The sequence below is a fragment of the Balearica regulorum genome, chromosome 19 (assembly GCF_011004875.1).
Source record: "Balearica regulorum gibbericeps isolate bBalReg1 chromosome 19, bBalReg1.pri, whole genome shotgun sequence".
Classification (NCBI taxonomy): Eukaryota; Metazoa; Chordata; class Aves; order Gruiformes; family Gruidae; genus Balearica; species Balearica regulorum.
Genome location: NC_046202.1, coordinates 6,958,278 through 6,985,196, shown reverse-complemented (window position 1 = coordinate 6,985,196; position 26,919 = coordinate 6,958,278). Strand labels below are relative to the sequence as shown.

Below are 26,919 nucleotides of genomic sequence, written 5' to 3'. Positions count from 1 at the left end.
ACTTAGTTTCTTCAGTGCTTCAAACCAAAAAATACTGCTCTTTGAATGCTAGTCCTAGAGTACTGTCCTGCATGTCAGATCAATAAGCTGGGATGTCAAGACACCTTGATTCAAATGTGTCTCTAAATCAGTAATGTGGACATGGTCTCTGACTTTGAGGAAGTGTCTTAAATGTATGGTTGTAGGTTATTCTTGTTGATGTTTGAAGTGGTTTAGGTTTAGGTAAATTACTTAGTTACTATAGCTGGCTGATTAAGGCCCTGATCAAAGTGGAAGGAAACCTGGGCTCTGACTCCTGCTTGAATGCGTGTAAAATGTGAAACTTCAACCCTACCAGAGATTGAAAGAAATCAGAGGCAGCCTAGAACATAGCCCTGGACTATAGGAAATAAACTTTTAAGTTGTATCCAAGCAGGCAGCAAAGGAATTTGACCCTCAGTACTTGGGATATGAGTGTTTGAATAACTAGATGTATCATCTTTATAAGAAATAGAAGTTTCCTGTTTGGTTAATGAGTTGCATCTACATGTGATTAGGGAAGTATTTCCCTGTATTTCCTGTGATTTTTCTTGAGTAGCTGTGAAAATGTCATATTTTTTTCTAAGACTGATTCATCACAGAAGATTGTCAGCTTTCTTCAGTTTACAGGTAGGCTCTCAGAGGGTTGCTCAAGAACTCAAGATGCTGTCAGATCAAAATGTGATTAAATGTACATAGTCTGAAGTGTAACTCATTTTTAAAAGAATGATGGCAATTGTAGCTTTAACTGGTTTTTAAAGAGGCTCCACAAACATTGTACTTATGTTAAAGCACATTGGGTGTGCTAGCCGCTGGCTTGCTCTCACAGCATGCTGATGTAAAGTCATGAAATGGCAATGGAAACTCCACAGCAGAATGACATAAACTTTATATGTGCTATGTAGAAAGACAAGGTTTGCTCATTAACTTGTTTTCTATGTTTATTGGCTAGTTGCTTTTACAACTGTCCTTATAACTATTTTCCTAATTACAAGTTTATTTTTAAAGTTATTTAAGGATTGGATGCTAGTGCACACCACTGGCTTAGCCAAGCTAACTGCTACTGTAGCTGGGACAGCTACGTTTCAACTATGTCTGGGTGAAAAACTTGTTTCTTATTCCCCAAATAAGCTTTTGCATATGATTAAAAAAAAAAAAAAAATGCTTGCGCTCCTTCTTGGTGTTTTTCAGGCGAGACCCTGACCCGGGACTGGGATCTCCCCACCAGCTGAGCAGCCGGGGTGGGGCGGGGGCCCTGAGCTGGGGCAGCCCGCGCATGCGCACCTGTGGCTCCCAAGGGGCGTGGCCGAAGGCCCACAGCCCTTTCCCCGCGGCGGTGCGCCCCTCGCGTTCGGCGGCGGCGCTGCAACGCTCAGCGCCCCCCGGCCCAGGAGGGAGGCGGCCGGAGCAAGATGGCGGCGCGAGTGCTGCTGCGGCGGAGCCTGGCGGGAGTCAGCGCTGTGCCGCGTCTCCCGCCCGGCGGTGGCCTGGCCCTCAGGTGAGCCCTGAGAGGGTGAGGCGGGCGGGAGAGGGTCGTCGAGGGAGGCTGGAGACGGAGCCGACGCCGCCCGCGCCTCCCCTCACCCCGCCGCGTAGACGACTCCCCCCTCCTCTTTCCTGACTGGAAATGGCGCGCCGCTCGCCAGGGCAGGTAGCTGGCAAGGCCGGCGGCCCTCCCGTGGGGCGGGGAGTGCGACCAGTTCGGGGTGTCCTTCAAGGTCATGGGTCCCAAGGCCAGCCCCTTCCCCTTCCCTCCCTCAAGTCCGCCCCTAGGTGGGGATGATGGCCGTGCCGTTGGCCCGCTGCGCCGCACCCCTGCCCTGCCCCGCCGGGAACGGAGTGCCCGCCACCCCCTGCCGCCTATTCCACGGGCTCAGGCTGCAGGGACACCCCGCCCCTACAGGCAACAAGGTGCACAGGCACCCCACGGCCACTTATCGCCGGGTGTCGGGCTGCACAGCCACCCTGCACATGCATATTCCTGGTGTTGGGGTGCATGGCTGAACACGCAGCAACGCCCCTTGGTGTCAGGACACACAACCACTCCATGCTCACGGTGCCAGGTTGCACCCCTGCCCAACATCCATGTTTCCCCCACTGTCAGGGTGCATGGCTGTGCACACCAGCATCTTTCTACCTTCATGATGCATGGCTACACATGGATCCCAGCATGTGTGTGCACCCCTTGGGTGTAAGGGCACATATATTCATACTTCCCTTAGGAGCTGAGATGTGTGTACATATGCATGCAACCCCCAGGTTTCAGGGCACACGCACAGACACATCCATCAAGTTTTGGAGTGCAGACATTTGCATGCCCACATGTCTGATGCATAAAGGGTCAGACACCTCCTGGGTGGCCAGGGTGCACGCACACATACGCAGCTCTCAGATGTGCACACACGTGTCTTGGGTATAGGAAGCACGCACACATGCTCCCTGGGTGTTGGAAACACAGATGCAGCCAAGCAGGGATGGATCTACACACATTTTTCTCTCCCTTTCTTTGAAATGGGGAAAGCTGCTGTCTCAAGCCTCAGAATGGGCAGCAGTCCCTGTGCAAGACTAAGGGCATCACTGCAAGCAGCTGTTTAAAACAGGCGCAGGAAGAGTTGTGGAGGATATGTGGGTTTCAAATAAACTTTGACATCTGTTAGACCACGGATCAAAAACTTAACAATTATAGAGAAGTTGTTTTTCTTTCTCTTCCAGCAGACATGGGTTTCTACAAAATCTAAATATTTGACTTGATGTCTCCCAGCCAGTTTATATTTTGTGCTAAAGCAGAAGCTAAGTGGGGTAGAAGTGTTCTCACCATCGGTTCTAATCTAAGGAAGCTATATAGTGTGTTCACCCACTGTGAACTTTTGTGTTCACAGCCCAGTCTTTGTAGCAAGAAAGCTAAGCCCATAGGTAACATTTGTAGGCTAAGAACTCGCTAGCGAAGTCAAGCAGTGCCTTAAAGAGTGCATGGAAACTCTTTAATAAGTATTGTTCCCAGAAAATAAATTGCTAAGTGTGATGGTAATACCATATAGCATGTCTATGTGTATATTCACATTGTCATTAGTGGTATTTGGGTTTTGGAACAATTTGGATCCAATATCTGTTTTACTTGGAACAGGTAGTATAATATTGTGGGGCGTAATGTTAACAAGTTAGTTAAAAGTAGTCTTTTGGATGATGGATTAGTTTTGAACTAATTTGTGGTTGATGCTTACAACTAGCAGTCCAAAGACATGAATTTAGTCCCTACTCTTCCAGAGCTAATCTTGGGTACATATTACCCAAACAAGTGAACCAGTAATCAGTTCAGGGCTTCTTGATTTGTGGGTATCTAGATTGACACCAGTAGTGTAGGACTTCTCTAAGAATATGGATTAAAAATAAGGCCTTAGCATCTCAGATTGGGTGCACTGCCTATCTGTTTTAATAAACTTCAGCTGTTACCATTCTTTATTATAAGTAAAGTGTATATTTAGATGGATATTCATGATTTGTTAGTCATTGTTCATGAGGAACTTTACAATTGCTGGGTAAAAGATTTTACATAAATGTAAAGTATTACGCATTTCATTGTATCGAAAATTAAATATTCCTTCATTTTTAGGTGCAGTTTGACATTCAAGTCATGAGACTCCTAATAGCAAAGGAATTTGCTTTTCAGTATTATCCCTGTAACTCCAGTTTACTCTTGCTGCTGATAAAGGTGGTTCACAAAAAAGCAACATGATTATTTGTCTCTTTCAAAGTTTGCTGCAAACAATAATCCTCATAGAGGAAGGTTCTAAATATTAGTTTGATAACTCTATTTGATAAATAGGAGGAAATGGCAATAGTTTACAGATCTGAGTTGCAAAAATGAATACTGCATGACAGGGCTTGAGTTCTGTTTCCTAGAGCCCTGTTTGCTGTCCAGTGAGCATTAGTGCTTACTTTAAGGAAGCTTTTTAAAACAACTTGGATTCATTAGATGGTGTTTACCCCCTATCATCTGGGGCAGCTTGTGTTCCTGTGATACCTGATGTAGGTGTGATAACACAACTGCAGTCACCTGTGCCTCACCTCCTCCAGCTGAGATCAGATACCTCTACTCCAGGCAGCTGCTACCCTCTATTCTAGCAACAGCCTCATGGCGGAGTGCCCTTTTAAATGCTTGTACTGAGGAATAGCTGCTTAGCTTTCAGCACACTTAACGTGTTTGTGTGTTTGCCTTGGGCTAAAGAAGGCACTACTTTCAATATAATACACAAATAAGGTATTTACCAATTACTTCTTAACATTGAAGGTTATCTCAGCTGCAGTTGTTCTTTTGATTGTTAGTATTTCGCTGCTATGAAATGCTTTTCCTTTCCTCCATCTTGCTTCCACAGAGTGAACCAGTTAATTATGTTATTTTCAGACATTGGGGCTAAAAGGTTGCTTATTGAAAAACACTGCTAGTGTGAACTACTTTTGTGTGATACAGACAGGCGTGTTCATGAAGATACTTTTCACAAAGGAAGATGAGATTTTCTTCCCTGATTTTTTTTCCTTGAATGACTGTCACAAACTTTTGATATCTGGAAGACAGCTTTATAGCTGAAAATTGATAGTTTTCTTCTGGATCTCCTAGTCAGTAATTAAGGGTGAAAAGTTGACTTCTGAGGCAGGAAAAGGTTTACATTTCCAGCTGTAGTGCCACATTTTTAGTACGTCAGAAATGTTTTAGTATTTCAGAGAAACCCCATATCAAAAAGAGGTAAACTGAAGGAATTGCTGCTTATGAGAAAGAAATAAAAACATTTGAGCTTGTGGTCCACTGAACCTTGTAGACAGTCAGTTAAATACATAAGCTTTCTTGTACTTCTGCACAGTTTTTGGTGAGTCTTACCTGGGGTTGGGGGGGGTCTTACCTGGAAAAGAGAAGAATAATTCCTTTAACACATCATTTTATAAAAGTGCAGTTATTAGTTGTAATGTTTTGTGGACTCTGTGGTGTAAAGGGAAGTGATATTATTTTGGAAGTGTACTTGCAGAAACTGCATAAAGATTAGATAAAAAGAGACAGTGAAGTTCTTCTGTTTCAAAGAAAGGGAAATCATGAATGTTGTACAAAGAATGTGGATCTGTATCCTTACATACTATAGTTGCCAGAATTTGGAATTGAAATATTTGCAGGCTGTTTGTTTCCTGCCACTCTTCCCCCTCCCCCCCCCCCCCCCCCCCCCCAAATTAGGCTTTCATTATGTTTTTTCTCTTGAAAGATGCACCATTAAACTTTTCCTTTTTTAGAGCTATATTTAAGCAACATAGGAACATATGGCGGTTACTTTCCTATTTACACTGCACAAATTTTTCCTTATGCACACTGTCTTTTTGCTCTTTTTCACTCTTGCCTGTGTACGTAAGGACAGACCCAGCCTTCTTGAGCAAAGCCACTTATTAAAAAGGAGATAAATAGGCAGAAAAGCAGCTATCCACCCATTCCCCTTCATGTGCGCAAAGGATGAAAGTGTGTAGTGTATGGTTAACTGTTCCGTTCTGTATCTGCTAAAATGGTTTGTGAGAGAGTAGATCTTAGTGGGAAGAGAACCACCTTTACCTTGCTAGGAAGTGGCTCAGTGGAAAGTTTTAGTAACAGACATTATATGTAACTGTGTATTATGATACTGTTTGCATTCAACTTGATTGTGCCTATCTGCCCTGCATTGTGGGCATTTTCAATTCACGCTCAGTGACAGTATACTGTACTTGTTAACGTGTAGGGGGCTGGTTTCTTCAGCTAGCAGACCTCGTGAAGACAGTTGGTTAAAATCGCTGTTTGTTCGCAAAGTTGATCCAAGGAAAGATGCTCACTCCAACCTTCTAGCCAAAAGAGAGACCAGCAGTCTGTATAAACTACAGAGTGAGTGATATTTTTATATTTAACATTACCATTTCTTTATTCTGTTTCTGCATTTCTCACATAATGTTGTTATTTCAGTTCACAATGTAAAACCAGAGTGTCTGGAGGCCTACAACAAGATTTGGTAAGTGTGCGTATTATGTTTTCACATTTTAGACATGTTGGTTTGATCACAAGTTGTTCTGAAAATTGGCAAATATTGTAATTACTTAGGAGGTGAAAAAATTCTGCTTTTACTTTCAGGGTATGGTGTTCAATAGATCATACTATTCTTGGAGAGAGATATGATAAAAGATACTTTACTCAGTTCACCCCCTGCCTTCCCTTCTTGGGGGTGTCATTTTCCTAAGCTACATCTTAGGACAATGCCTTTTGTCAAAACATTGATGATATTTGTTGGAACAGCTCTCCCCCTTCCCTTAGTTGTCTTACAATTGCTGGTCCCTGCGGGTAGATCCTGGTATGGTAGCATGTCCCACTGCAGCTGCCATGTAGGAATATGTTGAGGGTTGTTATCGTCTGCATACAGGAAGGAAAGGGGGAGATCACCGGTAAGTAGAACTACATGCCACTATTAAAGTATAACTTTGAGGAGATTTTGAAAACCCAGGGGCTGACTTTCAGCTCATCGATCTCCTACTTCTACAAAAGTGATGTTATTGAGATCTCCTCTTAAAGAGCTATGGAAATCCTTGAATACAATCTGTGCACTGGGGTGATATCCTCCAAAGGGAGCGGTACTGTTATGAGTTTTCCAAAAAGTTACAGCTTTATAAAATGTATGTATAGTAACGTTCAAAATTTACTAGTTAAGGATGAAATTGCAGATATATTAGTCCTATTCTGCCTACATAATCACTCCTCTGGAGCCAGAACAACTGCCTTTTCAAGAACTGAATGTTTAAATTTGGAAATGTCGTGAGCCTCACCTGTTTTGAAACGGCAAGGCTTTCTCACTGACCATGATCATATTGTCAGTTAAATGAAACATTCTTAGCATAATGATACCCTACTGCAACCAATTTTTAAAGTGTGGTGTATTGGTGACAACACCAGACGGGCTGGAGGGTGGGGAGGAAGTTCTCAACTCCCTGTTTATGTCCTTATCTCTGTTATTGGTTTGCTGTACAGCCACAAGTAGGTCATCTAGCATCTCTCTGCCTTCATGTGTTCAGCTTTGAAATGGGGCTGGATAACCCAAAACTGTTTTCCTTGCTATAGAAACAGAAATCCATTAGAATAACATTCAATCATAAGGTATTTTAACTTTTTTGTTTAAAAAAATGTATATACACAGAGAAGCACAATTAGCATTCAACCAGCTTTCTGTTTAAAAGCTCAATATAAACATGTCCAATTATACAAGACAGGGAACCATTTCTCCGCCTTATCTCATGAGCTACCTAAATGCTGAGTGAAAGCAGAAGCTTTTATTATCAAGGAGACAGTAGCAAAGAAAGAAACTGCTGAGAGCAATTAGATGAAGTATGTATGGTTAGATTTATTCTTTCCAAACCAAAGCCAGTTTTAAGTATTGCAAGGAAGGAGAAAAGAATGGAGTAATAAAAAAAAAAAAAAATCTAAGATACTCTGCACTTCCCTTCTTCCTCTCCCTAAATTAAATATGAACAGGTTAATTCCTTATTCTGTATCAAATCAGAATAAGGATTAGTCATCATGTATTAATAAAGAACTGATGTAATGAAGACAATTATAAGAGTTCTTCATGAATCACTGTGGTTAAAGACCCCTTCTGAAGAATTAGAAACAGTTATTTTTTAAAAAGAAAAAGATGGTGTTCATATCTATGAATGATAAGGTATTCTGTGGGGGGGTGTTCTATAATTTGCAACAAAAATATATTTTAGGATTATTGTAATAATTTAACATTCCTGTTTAAAGCTGCTTTTCTAGGATCTCATTATGCTTTGCAAAAACAAACCAATGGTGAAACATCCTTGAAAACATCCTTGGAGAGTCATTCTATCATATTATTTATGCTATGTAGTGAGAAATTGTGGGGTACAAATTGGTAATGAGATTTGCTCAAAGTTGTGTAGAAAGTCAGTGGCAGAATCAAGAGCAAAACTCGTATCTAATGACTCGCAGCCCAAGACCAGTCTACTTTCTGTTATTTGATATTGTGCAGAGACTCATTGCCTATAAGCCAAACTGATTAAGAGGGGTAATTATTCAGGGAAAAATATTAAAAGGCAAAGTTCAACTAGACTAATTGACTTATTCATCAAAGTACAGTGCGATGAAAGCTGTCTTAACCAAGTCAGCAATTGGTAAAACTTAATTTCCTAATGCTAATGTAGGCCACCTTTAAAGTTTGAAAAAATATTAGAAATAGTGAAATAGAAATTCTGTGTTGGAAGTATTTTTAGGGCAGTTTTACTGTGTGTTTTAATGAATAAGTTACCTCAAACTATACTTTCTGAAATGGTAGAAAGCAATAAGGCTGCATACTATGAAGTACAGTCATCAGCTGATCTATCAAAATACTTGGTTTTATTCATTCAGCTTAACAGAATTAATAGCATTGTAACTGGTAGAGAAGACTGTCCTTTCCTATTTTTGTGTATTCTACCTCCCTTGATAAAGAAAAGCTTTTCCTAAAGCAGATCACCCGTGTAGTTAGGGTGCATTTTCTGTAAGTGAGACATCCTGATATTTATTTTCCTAATGCGTTGGATAACTTTTTAGGTGATAGACGTAACTTACTGCATCGAAAGAATTCTGCCATGCTGTGTATTTGCCATACAGTCTAAGAAATGGTAACACTTACCTTAATTTTTCTTAGTGTTGTAGCTATCTTTCCCCTGTATAGCAGATTTTTGTATTTCAGCTTTCTCTTCTGAAAAGTAGAGCTTGTGAATTTTCATACCATAATGATAAACGTGTGGTGATTTGTTATACATATCAACTGTAGCCTCCCTAAAGGAAATGCAACATAGTGTCTGTATTCCTTGTTTTCAAGTCAAGAGGTGCTGCCAAAGATTCATGAAGAAAAACACTACCCATGTGCACTGGTGGGGACTTGGAACACGTGGTACGGAGAGCAAGATCAGGCTGGTAGGAGATAGAAGTACAACAGAATGTAAAACCATACAAGTGAAACGTGTGCTTGGCAGGTTTCTTCTCTTTAAATCATCTCTGTTGACAGTAAACCTTTAGCAATGTATACAGTGAGGGTGTGTGTGCATCAATTATCAGTAGCCATATTAACATTTACAGTGCTTGCTTTTTGTCTTGTTGAGTTTGACAGTGAAGCATTAATTCCTAAAATTTGTCCTGTTGTTAATACACTTTCATGTTTTCCAGGTGGTAGATTAACAGTTTTAGGAAAAGCTTGTAAAATGTGGTCCTGTAATATTTTGCAGGCACATATCATGTTTGTGAATATTTAGGGTAAAGGCAAAGGCTTACAAAGACAGTTTATCTTGCATTGGCCGGTATCAAAGCTCTACTCAGACTTTCATACTTCAATTGCTGTATGATAATGAAATGCAAATCATTCACGCCATCTGAAAAAAATGATTGCATTGTAAACTCAACAATAAGCTAGGCCTTTACTGGAGGAAAGTAAAATTATTTCTGTTCATGTTCATATAAAGATACTGCCTAACTATGCAGATTCAAAATATACTGGAACTAGGAATTACTGAAGAGCTGCTACAGAGGTGAACTACGAAGAGTCTAGTGCAGAGAGAAAACCTGAAAAAATTCCTAGTCTCTGGGAAATTGAAGGAATGGGAAGCCATGGGAAGCCAGAGTGGTGTACTGATACTTGTTATGTAGTTTGTTATGTAGCTCCACTGTTAGAGCTATGCTAGTATCAATGTCATTGCTTTCTTATTAAAAAATATACTCATGTACACATCAGTTTTTCCCGCATTCACAGCATATTGCAATATTGACACTGAACAAATGCAAAGAAATAACAGTAGATAAACCAATGTCTGAAAAACAATTCTAAAAGTTGAAGGCAAATTGAGGAATGAAGACAACTGAAATGAGAATATCTTAGCCAAGAGTCATTCGTTGCTTTTGTAATGTATTAACACAGACTGTATCTGTAATTGCATCCATAGCCTGCCTTGAAAATGTTACTGCAACAGTTCTAGCAGCGTAATAAAGCAGATTATGGAGTTTTGACTTGTTCAATACTTGTGCCCAGCCTGTGTTAATATTAGCTGGATATATCAAATTTGCCCTGGGGTTAAGACAGCAGAAGCAGGCGCACTGGATGAATCTGCTATCATAGTGAAGTGCCTTACATTAGTCTCCAGTTCGCTCTCCTGGAAAAGGCACAGGACTGCTTTAGAGGAGAGAAAATAGCTTTTGTGAGTCTTTGAGGTGAAATATTGTTGCCTTGCTATATTAAGTGCTTGTAAATAAATTTTGCTATGATTTATTAAAGGGATTTATTATGATTTATTAAAGAGAGAATGCTTTGAAAAACCTCAGATGTAGATACTTGTTCTGAAATTGTTTTTATGGGGAAAATCCTAGCAAATGTAACAATTGTAGCATGTTCAGATATCTTCTGCTTTTTTAATGTAATATTTACCTCAAAATAACATTTGCATCATTTTTCATATCTTACAGAAAATGTGTTGCTCTTTGTGCTTGAGTAATTTACTGAACTAAAAAGTCTAGCCCTCTATTGCTTTTAGATTAAATTGGTATAAAATACATTTTTTTAATGAAGTCATGCTCTTAAATTGAATTTCAGTTTCAACTACAGTGATGTAAAGTCATCGCATCTTACTAGCATGGCAACAAAAAGTCCTTTCAGAAATTTCCCTGTTACCTTCAGAGTAGATTGCAAAATTTTCAAAAAAAACCCCCTTTTCAAAAAGCAGATGATTCCATTATTCTGAAAATGCTCGTGTGTAGTGCTTTGTTTATTGAAAATCTCTTTTAAACCTGTCACATGATTTCTAGTTTTGTATAATACTGTAGTATGAAGAGCATTTTATACTGTGTTATTCCGTAAGATTTAGCACTGGTCTGTGACATCCCTGAAAAAACTTCCTTTTTTCTGTTTCAGTTCATCTGTGGAGATATGAGGGAGGCTATCCAGCCCTCAATGAGGTCATGAGTAAACTCCGTCAAAATAAGGTAAAATGCATCAATTTTGTTAGAATTGGTTATTTTCCTCAGAGGATAACAAAGAATACGCAGAGCAAAAACCAGCATATTTGGATACCCGCTTTTACTTCAATATCTCAGTGTTTCTTGTACAAACTTAGAAAGCTCTTTGGAAAAGGGTTTATACTCATATTCAGAAATACTGGGGTTTAATACCTGAATACTTTATGAAACACACTTAGTGCTGTGTAAAAGTGCCAGTCGAAAGTTTCAAATATGCCAGGGGAATTTAGATGCCTTTACAATTTAAAGGATTTCAATGTCCCCAAACCCCAGGATAGTATTAAAAAACCAAAAAATCTAAATGACTGTGTGGTATACTGCTTTTTGTTGTTGAAACATAATACACAGTTTGACAGTTACCACATTGTTTTTTTAGGAATTCACAGAGTTTCGCAAAGAAAGAGGTAACATGCTTCTCTCACGCAAGAACCAATTATTGTTGGAGTTTAGTTTCTGGAATGAACCTGTTCCCAGAGAGGGGCCTAATATTTATGAACTGAGATCCTATCAACTTAGAGTAAGTTTAAATTTTTATTTTTTAAGCTCTATGCTGTCGTAAAATGTTCAAAGCATGTTTATACAACGTAGATGGAAAACAGACCTCATCTTAAAAATCTGGTTCTTATCAAAGCTGATGTCTGAGTCATTGTTGCTCTCAAAGTGTGGGATACAAAATGAAGGCAGGCTCCAACAAGATACTAATATCTGCAGGGCTGAAACCCCTGTGTTTTCATTTGAAGGAAACTTCAGGCAAATGACTAAGAAGTAATACAGTAAGTAAACAGAGTAATTACAGATGGTTATAATATGCTTATCACTTAAAGGAAGCGATCTTGTTAATAAAAAGTGTTTTCCATACATAAATGTTGTGAAAACTGTTCAAATATTCTAACTTTCTTTAAACTACAGTTTTAACAGTCTGTTTTGTTTTTGTAGCCTGGAACAATGATCGAGTGGGGAAATTACTGGTAAGTGTTGCTTTAGCACTTGTGTTCTCCTATTTGAGAGATGTATGTTTAAAAACCTTGAAGGGGAGGTGGCAGAATGGTACAAAAGCATTTCAGTCACCCAGTTAATGGCCTGCTTCTGTACTTATGCAACTTGTAAGATAGTTCTTTGACCTCTTATTTATCCTTTGAGGAAAGAAAGAGGAATTCCGTGTGCAGACAATATTGTGGGCTCTGTGGTTTGGCTTTCCTTCACATAACCCTTTTAGTTTGATGTAATACAGCAGAAAACCTTTCTTTTCCGCAGAAAGCACTGCTCAGTGAAGGGTGGTGGTTAACTCCATGAGACTATGTTGATCTCTCACAACTTTCACAAGACCACTGGAAGCTGACTTACTTTTAGTTTAAATGGCTAAGTCTTTGCTCTTTTAGTCTTCAAAAATCAGTTGCTGCTAGAAGACCTATTGAGCAGCACATTTGTATTTTAATATATGGGTTAAAAGCATTTGAGTCAGTCTTGAGTATATGCTTCTGACTTTGTTTTATTTAAAACCAGTGTAAGTTTCTTTCAGTTTACATTCACTAAGTCCATGCAGCTCTAATGGTTGATAGTTAAATAATTTGGAGTATTTTCAATTGTTGTGACAAAGGTGAGGACTTGGATTGTTAGATGTGTCATTGCCATCAATATAATTTATTTAATTACAGTAATGTGAATAAATTGAATTTAGATTTTTTTATAAAATAGGTCTATCTATAGTGGTAGCCAGTCTGTTTTAGAAATTGCAATGGATTTATACTTACACAACAAATCATGGAGTGTTGCACAGGACAGCTGCAAAGGAAGGGTCCATATGAATAAAAAAAGCTGTGTTCCACTACCAAAAATCTATGGTAAGTGAGTGTGTCAAAGATGATATGGCTGAAACTCAAGGATTTAATTTCAGAAGAACCTGCTATAAAAATGTCCTGCCGCTTTACACTGTTCCAGCAGATATTGTCATACTGGATCTAATGTTGAAGACAAATAATGATTAATGCACAGTCTAGTGAAACTGTAAGCCTCCAATTTTAACTCATTCTAACAAGATATGTAGGTATATTTTAATTAATTAGTGTATTGTGGATTGCTTTCTCATTTTTAATTACCGAAGTGTACTGCAAATGTTGTTTAACATTTGGGTTTCCTGGCAATTCTGCTTTCCTTTCAGTTATCACTTATTTTCTACCCAGATCTGCTGTTTTTAAATGCTACTTTGCTTTTTTGTAGGGCTCGTGCAATTCGTTTCCGACAGGATAATAATGAAGCAGTTGGAGGATTTTTCTCACAAATTGGGCAGCTGTATATGGTTCATCACCTCTGGGGTAAATTTGTTTGTGTTCTCTGTTTTTTTTTCTTACTGAACCAGCCCCTACCAGACTGTTGACTTTGCCCAGGGGACAAGGTTTTTACAAAAGGCAAAGGAATATCTTAAGAGACTTTTTTTGTTTTACACCAGCAATGTTCATTTTCTTAATCCCTGCATAGGTAACTTTATTTCTCAAACAAGCAGGCAGAAGTGAACATTTCATGTTTTGTTCTGTTTCCATCAACAGTTTCTCATGGCTCGCTCTTTATTAGGGACTACTTGTTTGCTTTCAGTAACATGATCATGACAAGCCATGTCCTGCTATCTCTTTCCTCCATCCCCATTCATGGTGAAGTCAAGTTTTTACAGTTTAGTTTCACGCATCACATATACCACACCTACAAAAAGGAAAGTGAAGCATTTATTTACGTTACTACATCACGGTGTTTTGGCTTTATCTGTGTGTTAGCCTCCACAAATGCTTACTTTTCACGTTAGGATTGTTTCGATTTGCAGAAACTCATCATCTAATATTTATTTTAGAAAATATGCAGTATTATCTTCATATCTCAACAATTCAGAATACTATATTCCAGCATTAGAATTCTGACAGCACTCATGTAGAACTGTACTCTGTTGCATTATCTGTCTTACCTGCGTCTAAGACATTCTCTGTCTTCCCCAGTTCCTTCTGTTTGCCATTGGTTTGGGAGCTTTTCCTTTTTGTAGAGAAGAACTTCTGACTTTTTTCCTTCCCAGTGTTCGCAGCCTCCTAATTACGCACTAGAATACTTTTAAGGAAGCTATTCACATACAGAAGGAAAAGAGGTTGCCTTTAAGCTTTCTGCTTGTTCTTTTTCCTCACCAGCTTACAAAGATCTACAAACCAGAGAAGATATAAGGAACGCTGCATGGCATAAACCTGGCTGGGATGAACTAGTCTATTACACAGGTAACCTATTAACTTCATTGGAATGCTGGAGGTAGACTTTTGTGCATGCCATCTTTTTTGTTCTTCACTACATTGCACAGTGATAAAAAGTTTTCTGTCTCTGGTGTGTCTGTGTGTCGGTTTTCCTACTGTAAGGGAAAGGAAGGATATTTCACTAAGCTGTAAAGTGAGTTTTGCAATTGGTTGTACAAAATTGGAAAAGTTGCCTAATTGCTGAAAAATTGCTACATTAATAGTAAATTTTTATACAAGCACCTCTCCTGTAGAAGAATAGATTTGTGTAAATGCTTAAGTTTGTGCCCAAAACTTTAGGGAGCCAATAGTGAAATTTGTCTTTGTATTAAATTATTACCTCTAATATTTCATGAAATACGGGAGCCTTGTTAAATGCATTCCTTTGAGAAGGGAATTTAGACTTTGGAACTAGAAGCCAGGAAATCTTTGAGATCAAAGATAACTTTCATAACAAAACTCACAAAAGTATGCTAAGCATGTCAGATTTTGGTTCCATAGGGTATGTTTCAAAGGAACTATACCAGAAAAAATGTGAGGTAATTTTCATTATGATGAAAAGGAATAGGAATATTTATCTTCAAAGGGGCAGACAGATTATATTAAAAATCACTTGTTCTCAAAACTACTGTGCTTCAGTTACAGGAATGTTGGTGGTTACTGATGACTTGGCATGCACTAGCTAGGAGAGTAATTTGAAGATAATAATATCTGTTCAAACTGAGTGTGCAGAACAGCTAATGATCTCTGTTGGTGAAATTAAACCCTGTCTCAATTTTTTTCAGTGCCCCTTATTCAGGAAATGGAGTCCAGAATCATGATACCGTTGAAGATTTCTCCGCTTCAGTAAAGTCACTGATTTACTTGTGCCTACATAGATAAAGTGACAAGTATTTGTCTTAAATTAATTTATGGTATACATTGTATATCATAGTCTGAAATACACAAGTACTGTATTGAGCTTATAAAAGAGACCTCTTTTCTTCAGAATCTAATGACCTTTTGCTCTTAGGATTGTACCAGGAAAAAAAAGAAATATAGGACTGTAATTAAAAGGTTGGTTAATTGTAAACAACTACAAAGACGTACACGAGTTCCTCTGTGAGACGGCTCCTCTGGTTAAGTATGGCGTACAGTATTTAATATCTTCTGCTACATAGGCAATGCCCAGTGTTCAGTAACAGCAACAGAATGGAGCATTACAGTTGCTGTGGCCTTTGTGTAGCATTGTAATGACTGCAGATTTTAAAAACAAACGTGGGAGTTCTGAAATTAGAAGCTCTGAAGCCCTCAGGCAGTTCTGAAATACACCTGGCTTTTCTAGCAGGCCTGAAATCAGTAAGTAGCTCTAGGCAGTCATTAATTGAGGATAACATGGTTTGTGAGGTGATAGCTTATGGACAGAAGATAGGGCATTCTGTTTTGCAAGGACTCTGAAGCCTGTTGAAACTAACCACACGTTAGTGTAGATGTCTACACCTGAAATTAATTTTTTGAAGTATGACCTACAGTTTTCAAAGAGATACTGAGAAGACGTGATTGCCTGAACTTTCTGCAGGGAATCAAGTTCAGTTAAATACGTTTATCTCTACAACGAACTTGGAAGTCTAGGAAAAGGGGTTTAATTTAATAAGCAATCATGACTTCAGACATATGCTTGGTCGGGTGTTTCACTAACTGTACAGTAGGTACTTATGAATTGATGTGTGAAACTGGCGCATGTTGAGTCAATAGGATTGGCATAAAGCGGTGTACCATTATGTCCAGTTCTATTTTGGTTTCACTTTTAGACTAGAATATATCAACACTTTTGGTGTCTGCAATGATGTGAACATCCTGTAAGTGAAAAAAAAAAATTCTCTCTCTAAAGTGGCTACAAGAATCAGTGTAACACACAGAACGTACAAATCAGTTACTGAATGTTCAGTTTGTACATTTCAATAAGTTTTCAGGAAGAACGTATCAGCCAATAAAATCCTTTTAATTTTCACATTTTACTGGCACCTTATATGTATTGCACCACCTGTGTTTTCTCTTCTCTTTGTCTCATCATGCAGTGTTTATTATGGAAATTTTGTGTAACTGCATAGAGTATTTCAGCTTAGTTAGCCAGTATCACGCCTCTGTGTCAGGGACAGCATTTCCCAGTATTCTGCTCTCCTTCGCCAAAATGAATTTACAATATCTCCATTGCATCCCATTTTGCTAAGTGTTCTAGAGGTCAGAAGTGCTGTGGTGATTAATAGAAAATATTTTTCCTTTCGATTTTTCTCCACAAATTATACTGAATTTTTCAGGTCTGATTTCTTCTTTTCTTCCCATGCGAAATACACAGCACTCTTGCCTTCACTTGAATTTCATCTTGAAAAAAGTCAATATTTGATCTGATTCTTGTCCATTTTCATATTTTCCTCCTGTTGTCAACTGATGATGGGATTTTACTGCATAAAATTCTGTACTGTATTAGCTTAAAGTTCTCAGCTTGGCTTACTCAGTGGGCGTCACTTTAGCTGTTCCTTCTTATAAATCAGTCATGAGCAGTACTATCATCTGGGACTGTCCTTTTCCCAGACTTTTGGGACTACTGTTTAGCTGCAAAAGGAGAAAAAAAGGGTGACAATACTGGCTTCCAGTCTTTGTTATTTCTCCCAGTATCCTCCCACATTTTGTGTTCCTAGAGAATTGTCCTTGTAACTTACCACTCATAACCAGCAATCTCAGTCAGAGACAATATATTAATTTGCATGAATAAGAAATCTAAGGAATAACTGGATGTTCTGCGGGGTGACATCATACGGCACAAGTCTCTTCAGTCTTGATACACTACCTAAGATCTGAATTCCCACTAGTGTTGTTGTCATGTATTATGAATGTGCCTCCTGTTGATCTGAGCTTCAAACTCGTGCTCTGGCTGTCATCAGAGAGGGATTAGTTCCTGTTATTTTAGTTACAGATAACTATGTAAACTCACCCAACATAACACAGTAGATAAGTAAGTAATGCCAATCTTCTTGCCTCCCTTTGCCTGAGCCCTTTCTAAAGATGGTTTTCCCCTGAAAGTTGAATACTGTTGTGATTTTTCCCTCTTAATTTCATGGCCAAGTCTGCCTTCTTCCTTAGTATTTCGTTGCTAGCAATACTTCAGTATTTCTTAGAGCAGAATTTGTAGAGTTCAGAACTGAAGTCACTTTCTAGTGGTTGGAAAGTGGGGAACAATGCCTGGAAGGGTCTCTGGTCAATTCTTGTTCCACTGAATGAAGACACAGTTAAAACTTGTTTAGTTGTCCAGTAGTCTTCCTAGAAAGATCTGCAAACCGTTCTTTTAAGAAGTCCCCTTATGCAAATTGAATATATAACTTAAAGCAATTCTGCCTCACTGAATAATCTTATTAAAATAAAAGGCTTTTTATGGAGCGGTGTGCCTCCCCATGCTCTTAGCCAGGAGACCGACCTGAAGACAAGATACTACTTGCCTGATGTGCTACTCCAGATTTTGCTCTACTGTGATGGGATATGTTCACGTAAATGGGTAGCTTAGTTGTAAAATTGAAACTTCCCTCTTTCAAAAAATTGAAAATTTTTTATTCCCTCCTATTTTTTCCCCAGTATTTTACAGACAAAAGAGCTTAGCTACCCACTAAGCTAAGTAATCCTTTTGGTACCTCCTGGACTAGAGGTCAGGCTTGATATTTGCCCAGTGGAAGGGGGGTGGGTTTTTTTTGGTTTTTTTTTCAAACCAGTCAGACCTAAAGAGCTCTTGTGAAATCATTGGCGCAACGCCATGTTTCCATAGCACTCAGACTGGCAGAAGATACTGCTGTGAATGTTAACATCTCTGTGGCCTGGAGCCTCCTGCAGGGTCTTCTGACTGTGGCATTGCTGAAATTACATATACTTGAAGTGAATCCTGTCACTATGTTTGGAGGATCAGGGCCTGTAGCTATAGCTGATTAGCTGGATGTTAGATTTTTTTTTTGGTGGCCTTTTAATTCAATAGAAAACTGCAGCAAACACACACTTGTCTTTTGCTTCATAACTGTAGAATTGCAGAGGAACACATTGAATGAGAGCAGAAAGAGTTTATACTTGCTCTACTCATGCAGTCTTGACTAAACAAAAGCATGATTGTACATGAGCTGCCCTTGGAGTTGGCTGAGATTTTTCTCAGGAAGAATTTAAAAGAGATCATGCTCCCAGAAGACTTCTGGTGAGCAGCCTGCCAACTATTGTCTGTCTTAGCTTTTGTGGAGTTTTTTAAAGTCTGTATACAGATACTCAGTATAGCTGTTTATATGTCTTTTCTCTAAAAAGCCATCAGAAATTTGTTTCTGGATTTGGTTTCTTTTAACCATTCTACTTTGCTAGTGTTCACGTGCTGTTGAAACGTCAAGCAATTAGTGCCTCAGGTTTTTGCCAAAAACATGAGATGGCATCACTGAGAGCTGCCATTCAGCACTCTAGGGCTTTGTTAATGCCTCTTTCCCCCATACCCTTTCTGATGATGTTGCAGAATGGACAGAACCAGTATTTGTTTTAATTGTTGGTGATGGTTAAACAATTGGACAGGAGCTCTCTGGCTGCACCTTCATTTAATCTTCTTAAGTGCAAGTTGTGAAAACCTGTGATTATCTTGTGGGGAGAGTGTCAGATTTTGGAAGGTAGGCACATCACTTTATCCTCCTTTCTATGAAATATGTGGTGGGATGAAAGAGAATTAGCACACTTAGCCTAATCTTCAGTTTCCGGAAAAATACTGGGACTATTTGTAAGCACCCAAAAGATAAGAGCCTGCATAGATTTTTATTTTTTTTCCAGGACAAATCATGTCATATCAACCCATCTTTCTCCTGTGATGGTATTAGGTGAATGGAAGGAAATGGAAGATGTGACATGTATTTTAACATTGGTAAAGCTTTTCACATTATCAGAGGTGACAGTCTTAGAAGTCAGGGAAATAGAAGTACCATGATGTGTCAGCAAAGCTGGTTAAAGGCCTTCGCAGAGGAGTTGTCAGGAACTTGCTGGCAAAAAGGCAGCATTTATCTTAAGTGTGTTCTGTATAAGGATGCTCTTGGATCAGACACTGCAGCCACAAAAGACAAATCCTTAAGAAAGTGGGATTCATTAGCCGAAGCTCAGAGAAATCCTTCCTTAGAACAGGTTAGACTTACTTCTAGCACAAACAGTTTAAGAGTGGTTGATCCACACTTGAGGCAGAGGAAGAGACTAGGTAAGTTTCACAGTATTTTCTTAATCAGTAGACCATTTTTTTAAAGGTTGATGAATTAGCTTTCGTCCAGTTATAGGTTGATGGGGGGGGATTGTTAAATAAATAGAACAGTTAAGTAAACAGTGTGACCATTTTACAAAATCAACGTTTTGGAGTTTAAAGTATTTTAATGAGGTATGGGAACCACTATATCACTCGCCTTAAAGTATGCTTCTTGGGCACTGATGAATATTGCGTATATCTCAGATTTGCGTGTCTCAGACTACAGGTTGAGTAACAGTGATGTTGAGTAACAGATGACATCTTGGGTTCTCCTGTAGCCATATTTTAATGAAATCAGAGATACTTAGTAATGTTTCCTACCTACATGTTCACTGTTTAACCTAGTTCTGAGATTCTTTGGAATGGAAGGTACTTACCATACTGTTTACATTTTAGACTATATTATTGTTGTTGTTATTAATTTATTATTTCTTATTGATTAGACAAACTTCTCATTTGTTGCCCCCTTGTTCTTCTTTTGCCACCCAAATTAAGTAGAAGTATTACCTTTAATGATTCAGAAACAATAGATGCAGTATTGACCAGGGGCCAGTCCATTAAGGTTTTTTTAATTTATTGATATTTTCCTACCTTTGGTCTTCGCTTGTAAGTGAATAATCAACTGACTTCTACCTTACAAAATATTTCAGTAGAATGGTGCCATTTGCAACAGGAGTTTCAGGCCAGAGAGGAAGGTACTCAACACCCAGAATCATTAAAAACTCCAGAACACAACTTTGCAAACAAATATATGTTTAATTGCATTGTATAATGGCTTTATAGTTGTTAAATATATTATTTTCTTGTATAATTTATCGTTCTTCCAGTTCCTTTAGCAGTTCATCAAAGTGAGTAATGTACCATTTAGCTTTCTCCTTCACTTGCTTTCTGATTACATTTCCTCCAAATCCGATGAAGCAGTCCTGGCAAAATAGAACAAATGGGCACATATATTATTGCAGTCCCACGTCAGGAATGGAGCTTCTTAGCAATTGACTTTGGTTTTAAGATTGGTTTTGAAAATTATGCTATTCCTCCATGCCTCTTCCCCTATTTTATTTTGCATGTTCATTTTTCAGATTTATTAACGAGAACTTCATTAACATTTAATTTTGCACCACTTTGGTTATTAGAGTTTTATTCCAGTAGGCAAATTGTGTCTCAGTGCCTCCTAACTTTAAGATTTTACTGAAAATCTGATGTAAATATGATGCAACATAAAGCCTTACTATTGAAGAATGAGTTAACATTCGAATATGCACGCAGCATCTCACAATTATGCCTAAACTGTTTATCTTAACTCTGTTTACCTCATTTGATAGATACCAAAAGTAAACATTAACCATGTCTTCAATCATTAACCAGGAACAATCATCATTTCTACATCTTAGACAACCATCTGCAGTGAAAGTGCAGTGTTTAAAATTTCCACTGCTGCTTTTTTGCCTTTAGGTAGAAAGCATTCAGCAAATACTAAGCTGCTTTGGTCATGCACATATTTAACAGTGAGGGACCTGCTCAGCAGTTGCTCCCAGAGTTTGTTCTGTGCGTTTCCATGCACTTTGATATCTGCCCCCCAACACTGGCAAAGAAGGGGCATTGGGGTACTTTTATGTAGAGAAAGGCGCTAAAGGGGAGACGGAGTTAAGATCTCTCCTCTATGAAACGACCATTTAGGAAAGTTGTCTTTCTATTCATTTTTTTATTATTTCACCCTACTAGGGCTGATATCTTCAGAGATATCATCACTGTGCAGTGAGATGAGCCCTCTTGCAGGGCCAGTATCAGGTCAATGCGCACCAGATCTGTGCCAGACCTTCACATTCAGCACCATTAATCAGGGTACAGAACCAGGATCTTGGTAGGGTAAGACTTGGGCACAGAAGGAAGCACTGACTGTGGGGACATAGAAGGGAAAGGCAGATGTGATAATACCAGCTTGATTTGAGACCGGTCCCTAGACTGTTACACAGTCCTGCTAGACCCCGCCAGCACCCTGGCTTAGGGGGTGACATCCTTACTGAGGCTGTCTGAACTGAGAGAAATCAACTATTGCACGATGCAGGCTTTCTAGAGGAAAACTACCTACACAGATCTCTTTCAGGCTGTGGGAAGTGCTAAAGATCTTCCCTGAAGACTATAAAGAGTTCAAACTGCACTTTTTTCTTTGTTTTTTCTTCCCAAAGGATTTGCACAAAAGGAATTTAGAAGTCTAGTTCTTTAATACTTACAGCAGGAGGACAGGCTTCCATGTCTGTAGCTCCATCTCCAATCATAACTACTTTCTTAAAGTGGAACTGTTCCTTCAGGTGAGTAATAACCTTTCCTTTCCCCCCTGATTCAGCTGTTGGTTGTGTTTCATCAAATCCTGCGTATTCTCCTAGAACACAGTGGAAGGACAAGTTAGACACATAGCATATTTTCTTGAAAATGAAGAAAGATACACGCCTATGGTCTTTACTTCAGAAAACAGCTAATTACATGCAGTCCCGTAAACCTCACAATATCGGCATCCCAAAAAATTAATTAGAAGGTAAGTGTGAAAACTAGAATTTAACCCAAGTTTCAGTGGGGATATTTTCAAAGAGCCAAAATGCTAAGACAAAAGTAGAAACCTTGTATGGGTAGCGTTACAAATCCATTCCCAGTCCCTCTGGTCCAGTCATTCTGGTGTCAACATTTCAAAAGCAGCATCCAGTATGATGTATAGACAGTGTAAGAAAAAAACCTCACTAACTACAGTTCTGCTTGATTACACTAGCCTAAAAGTCCAGAGCAGCTCTACTAAAGTACATCGGTCTCCATACATACCTCAAAGTCACTGAAAGTGGAGTTTGCCTCTGAATGGAGGTAAGTTACAAACTCTTTTAACTTGAAGAAGCAAGAGAAAATGAAACTCTGCTGTTGGTGCCTGTAATACATTTTACGCTTGACACAGCTTGCAATTAAAAAGTAACTACAGCTCTGTTTCATGTCTGGAAAATAACCTGAACTCATGTTTTTGGTGAGGTCTTGCAATTGTCCTACTTGGAGCTAGGTGGATTGGTCACAAGGTGATGTAGGCTGGACAGTACCTGTAGCCGGATACCTGACAGTTCAAACCCAACAAGTGGCAGAGAAAAGAGACTTAAAGGGAATCTCACCATTAAAGTAAAACTTCAGCCTGTTGGCAAAGACGTTTGCTGTCGGAATGTTCAGCTGCAAGGCCACGTGCTCCACGATGCTCTGAAATCCCCCGGAGACCAAGAAGACCTGGACTCCTCGTTGATGAAGCCTGCTCACCAGCTCTCTGGGAAGAAAAAGCAGTCACCAAACGTGAGTGCCTGGCAGCATCTAGGGATAACAAGCAAGTTAAAAGACATCTTTCCTAAACAAGGCTGCCCATACTTTGTGTTTTAGTTAGGATGCATGCAGCTTTTTAGCTCCATCCATTGCTGCTGCCCAAAGCTTTTCCTTCTTTCCCTTGCAAGTTTGTGCATACAGCTTGCTTGAAAAGAGCTGAACAAAACCATCACGTCTAGACACAGATATTTAGTTGCTCAGAAACAAGCACTCCCTAGAAATGTTTTCTTTGCACTTTGATATTGTTCACGTTATATCCCTTGAACAAGCAAGAGCAGATCGAGTTCAGATTTTTTTCTGAAGACAACAGCAAGAAAACAAATCTACAGTGCAGAAAAAAGTAGGGAAGGCGGGGGAGCCACTGCACCAAAATGCAAAAGTGGGGCAACACATGTGCAAAGGGCAAACGTTTTCTAACTCGGAGTTGGTTCCCCAGATGCTGGACATCGATACCATCTTTAGAAGAGGGCACCGGCTACAGAGAAGGAATCAAAAAAAGTAAAAGTTCTCAGACCCAGTTAATGTCAATGAGGCTTGAAGGCAGTTAGCAGTTTTATGGGATTTGGCTCTACGGGCAGAAAGATCAGCGTGCGGCAATGCTAAGCAGTAGAAGTGGTAGCGGGAACAGCAGAAACGCTCAATACTAAAAAGCAAATGGAGGCTTAAAGCAGGCTACACAGAAAAGGAGGAAGAAAAGGAAGGAATGAAAAGGAAAATCATGTGATTCTAACCAAGGAAACAATGTTCTCTTTGTAGTTACATCGAGCTGTGCTTTCTACAGAAAAAGCTGAGTATGTGCTTCATTTCAAGGAGAAAATAGAAGCACAGTATCATCTAAAACTACTGTATGTGCTAAGAATATTTTAGACTGAGCTTATGGGTAGGTTTTGTAGTAAAGAAATTCTTTTTGATTGTTTGAAACAATTTGAATAGGGAAAAATTTTTCAATATAAATAGTTAATGTTTATTCCAAACCCAAAGATGACTGAATGCACACATATATATGTATTTCCTCGTAATGATTTTTTAATACTTTTTTAGGTACTTCAGTACAGAATGGGTAGCTCTGAACAAGGCATCCCCTAAGCAGAGTCCAGGGGCGTGACTGCATGCAGAAGTGTGAGAGAGGCAATACAATTGCAAAATAGACCAAGCCAGTAGTTCATACTGGGTATTAAATTTCTTGCCAATTCCATCACCCATCAGAACACAGATGTGATTGAACAGATTATTTTCCATGCGCTTTTAGTCCTCAAGTCAGAATTTGAGCTTGCCAGCCAAAGCACTAGTTAATACCTAACACTGTTTTCTTTTTACATGGATGCTTAGCCACTTGACATGGAGTCAGGTCATTATAAGCTCCTAATATAAGCTTTGTACACAAACAACGTGGAAACGGAGTAGGAAAGCAATCTAAACCAGCTCTGTGGTCTTACAGCCTCACTAATGTCACAGAATTTTGTTGATTTATGCCATGTGCAGTAGACTTTTTCATTACATCATTTGAAATTCTTCTTACCTTATTCCTGGTGTTAGCTGAGGTGGGTTGTCAGATATTAGTTTTTGCACTTGCTCATAGGAGGGACGTATGAGACCTAGTCGTGCCGTTAAAGCTGCTTTGAATGTCACAGTGCCACCCATAGCTCTGCGGGTCCTAAATTGTGATCCAAAGAAAACAATTCAGTGACACTTAACAAGTTGAGGCTTCTCCCAAGAACAGGTAGTTAAAGAAGAATGACAAGGAACAAGGTTAAGAGTCCATAGGTTCTGGGTTATAGTGTATCTATGTTGTAAAGGAGAAGACTGGGACACTGCAAAGGTTGGTAGCAACCACTGGTATAAGGTCTCCAAAGATCAGAGCTCTTGTGAGAACTAGTGAGGCAAAGGAAAACTGCTTCATTCCCTCTGTGCATCGGAGCCACTCGGACCAGAACTAAACCGCAGCCCAGGTGCTGTTCTCTGGAAGTAATGGAACTTTTGCTACAAGCTTCAATGGAAACATCAGCCTTAGAGAAGAGTTGTCACCTCTCCTCCATCTAATAATAAGGTTTGCTAGTGCTTGGCCAGGTTTAGTGATGAGGCCTGATCTTAGTCTATCAAAGAAATTTACATTACAGAATTGATGTCAGTATAGTTTTGTTGAGTGGCTTCACAATTCCAAGAGAAGTTACTTCATTATGTATTAATTCCACTTATTATTCCTAAAATCCTTTTAAATGGTAATAATCTTCTGTGACAGAGTTGAATTAATCCCTGTTGTAAATTCATTGTCACAGATGAACCTTATCCATGCTTATCTTTTACTACTACTACTCCTATGATATAAGCAGCAAATATACATACATCTCTGCAACTGCATCTCCGACTCCACAGAACTTCGCGAGCTCATCAATGCCTTCTTCCCTGATGACTGTGCTGTCCACATCAAAGCATACTGCATCAGCATTGCGGAAGATTTCTTTCATCTCCAAGAGGGATGCCATCCTTTTAGGAACCTTCTTACTGTGAGGAGACAAGATAAAGTCTTTCTCTGAGTGACAGTACTGCACTCCGTCTTGAGCCATTGGTGCAACTGATCTGGCTCTTGCGAGTAAGGATGAGCACAGCCTGAAAGCCAGCTTTTATCAAAGACTGTGAGCAGTGGTGGAGGTCTGGCTCGGTTGGTGATTTGCTCTCTTGTTGCTGCCTACTGATATTCAATTTACATTACAGGTGGGCCGTGGAGCTTTGGTCAGTTGCTGATTTGCTCTCTGTAGGCTCGGCCCATTGATGTTCGCATGGGGTTCAAGGTTGTAATACTTGGCATTTGCTGAACCATCAGACTGCCAACTGCTGTGTGGGACTTGCAGTTCTCTCTCTCATCTCGCCCTCACCATGCAAATGGATCTTGATTTCTCATCAGACCCAATCTAGTGTGTCAAATTAGTTGCTCCAGGAGATAGTAAAAGACACTCAGCCCTTAAGGATTTGCTTGATCGCAGTAGACATAACTATTTTAAACCTATCCGTGGTTGTCCCTAAATCATGAAGATTTAGACCCTTTTCTACGTCCTGATTAATACAAACTAAATACTCTCGTAATCTATGAATGCATAGAAGATTTGGCCATTAGCATTGGGAATTAGTCTTCTAGAACACCCAATAAAGTCTCAGGCTTTGGGAGCTTCACTCAACACCTTAAGATACCACAACATCATGACACAACTTTTTCCATTGCAATGCCTGACAAAAGTTTATTTTCTTCCCTTTTATACCTGTCCACTTAAAAGTGCTGTTGAGCACTACTGCTGCAGATCAGAAGCACACGGTGTTAATTGGGTATTTTCTTACTCTACCCTACTCATCCTGGGCTTCACCCTTTCATAAGGGAATTTAGTATGGACTCCGCTGTTTACCAGTCTTTACATTTAGACACAGTTTTCTATCTATACAATTTCCTAGATTTTTGTAAAAGCTTTTTTTTGTTGTTGTTGCCTCTTCTAATTTCCTAGACTTCTCTCAGGACATGTCTTGTGTAATTGATCTGGGTAGCAGCAGCAGGTTCTCTCTGGGATAGGGGAAAAAAATAATCAAACAGCATGTTATATACCTTCATCATATATACCTTCATCTTTTGTTTTCCTCTTACTAAGTTAATTTATTTTTCTCCTATATACCATGTGAATTTTGATGGTGAGAGGTCTTACACAAGATGCCACAAAACATTTATTTTTTTGCCCTTTTTGGACAAACTTAGCACCCCCAGATACAAAAGACATCCAGTGAAGATGGAGAAGATGATCACTATGCACAGGAGCTGATCGGTATTGGTGTAGCTCACTGCCAGACAGGAGTCATCCAGGAATCACACATGGTAAGCACCAGTGCTGTTTCCTGAGGTGATTTCTGTGCACTCGCTGAGAGATCACAGCTAAATAGTTAACAGTCAAAGCAGGAACAGGAACCTTTGGTTTTATTCCCACAACTAGCAACTATGT

The 26,919-nt window shown here is 39.3% G+C and overlaps 2 protein-coding genes and 1 long non-coding RNA gene across 3 annotated transcripts; 1 reads left to right on the top strand and 2 right to left on the bottom strand.

The window, feature by feature from the left end:
- Window positions 1–1,319: 1,319 nt before the first annotated feature.
- Window positions 1,320–16,318, top strand: NIPSNAP2 (nipsnap homolog 2). Its single transcript, XM_075771712.1, has 10 exons — window positions 1,320–1,516; window positions 5,766–5,905; window positions 5,984–6,029; window positions 8,889–8,983; window positions 10,965–11,035; window positions 11,445–11,585; window positions 12,005–12,036; window positions 13,286–13,380; window positions 14,233–14,316; window positions 15,114–16,318. The coding sequence occupies exons 1-10, from the start codon at window positions 1,431–1,433 to the stop codon at window positions 15,176–15,178; spliced, it is 855 nt and encodes a 284-aa protein (XP_075627827.1). The 5' UTR covers window positions 1,320–1,430; the 3' UTR covers window positions 15,179–16,318.
- LOC142604561 (uncharacterized) lies at window positions 3,461–8,980 on the bottom strand. The gene is made up of 2 exons (XR_012838428.1): window positions 8,697–8,980; window positions 3,461–6,424 (listed from the first exon to the last, which is right to left on the bottom strand). It is a non-coding gene; the product is annotated as an uncharacterized LOC142604561 (long non-coding RNA).
- Window positions 16,319–20,336: 4,018 nt separating the features above from the next.
- Window positions 20,337–25,614, bottom strand: PSPH (phosphoserine phosphatase). The gene is made up of 5 exons (XM_010307162.2): window positions 25,286–25,614; window positions 24,462–24,596; window positions 22,744–22,889; window positions 21,832–21,980; window positions 20,337–20,523 (listed from the first exon to the last, which is right to left on the bottom strand). The coding sequence occupies exons 1-5, from the start codon at window positions 25,504–25,506 to the stop codon at window positions 20,413–20,415; spliced, it is 762 nt and encodes a 253-aa protein (XP_010305464.1). The 5' UTR covers window positions 25,507–25,614; the 3' UTR covers window positions 20,337–20,412.
- Between the last annotated feature and the right edge of the window lie 1,305 nt (window positions 25,615–26,919).

Bases quoted from the DNA above. Each gene is read 5' to 3' on its own strand.
- NIPSNAP2 (XM_075771712.1), top strand. From the start codon at position 1,431: ATGGCGGCGCGAGTGCTGCTGCGGCGGAGCCTGGCGGGAGTCAGCGCT. The intron at 1,517-5,765 runs GTGAGCCCTGAG...GTTAACGTGTAG, and splicing joins GGCGGTGGCCTGGCCCTCAG to GGGGCTGGTTTCTTCAGCTA. The intron at 6,030-8,888 runs GTAAGTGTGCGT...CTTGTTTTCAAG, and splicing joins GAGGCCTACAACAAGATTTG to TCAAGAGGTGCTGCCAAAGA.
- PSPH (XM_010307162.2), bottom strand. From the start codon at position 25,506: ATGGCTCAAGACGGAGTGCAGTACTGTCACTCAGAGAAAGACTTTATC. The intron at 24,597-25,285 runs GTATGTATATTT...ATCACAATTTAG, and splicing joins GGAGATGCAGTTGCAGAGAT to GACCCGCAGAGCTATGGGTG. The intron at 20,524-21,831 runs GTAAGTATTAAA...CTATTTTGCCAG, and splicing joins TGGAAGCCTGTCCTCCTGCT to GACTGCTTCATCGGATTTGG.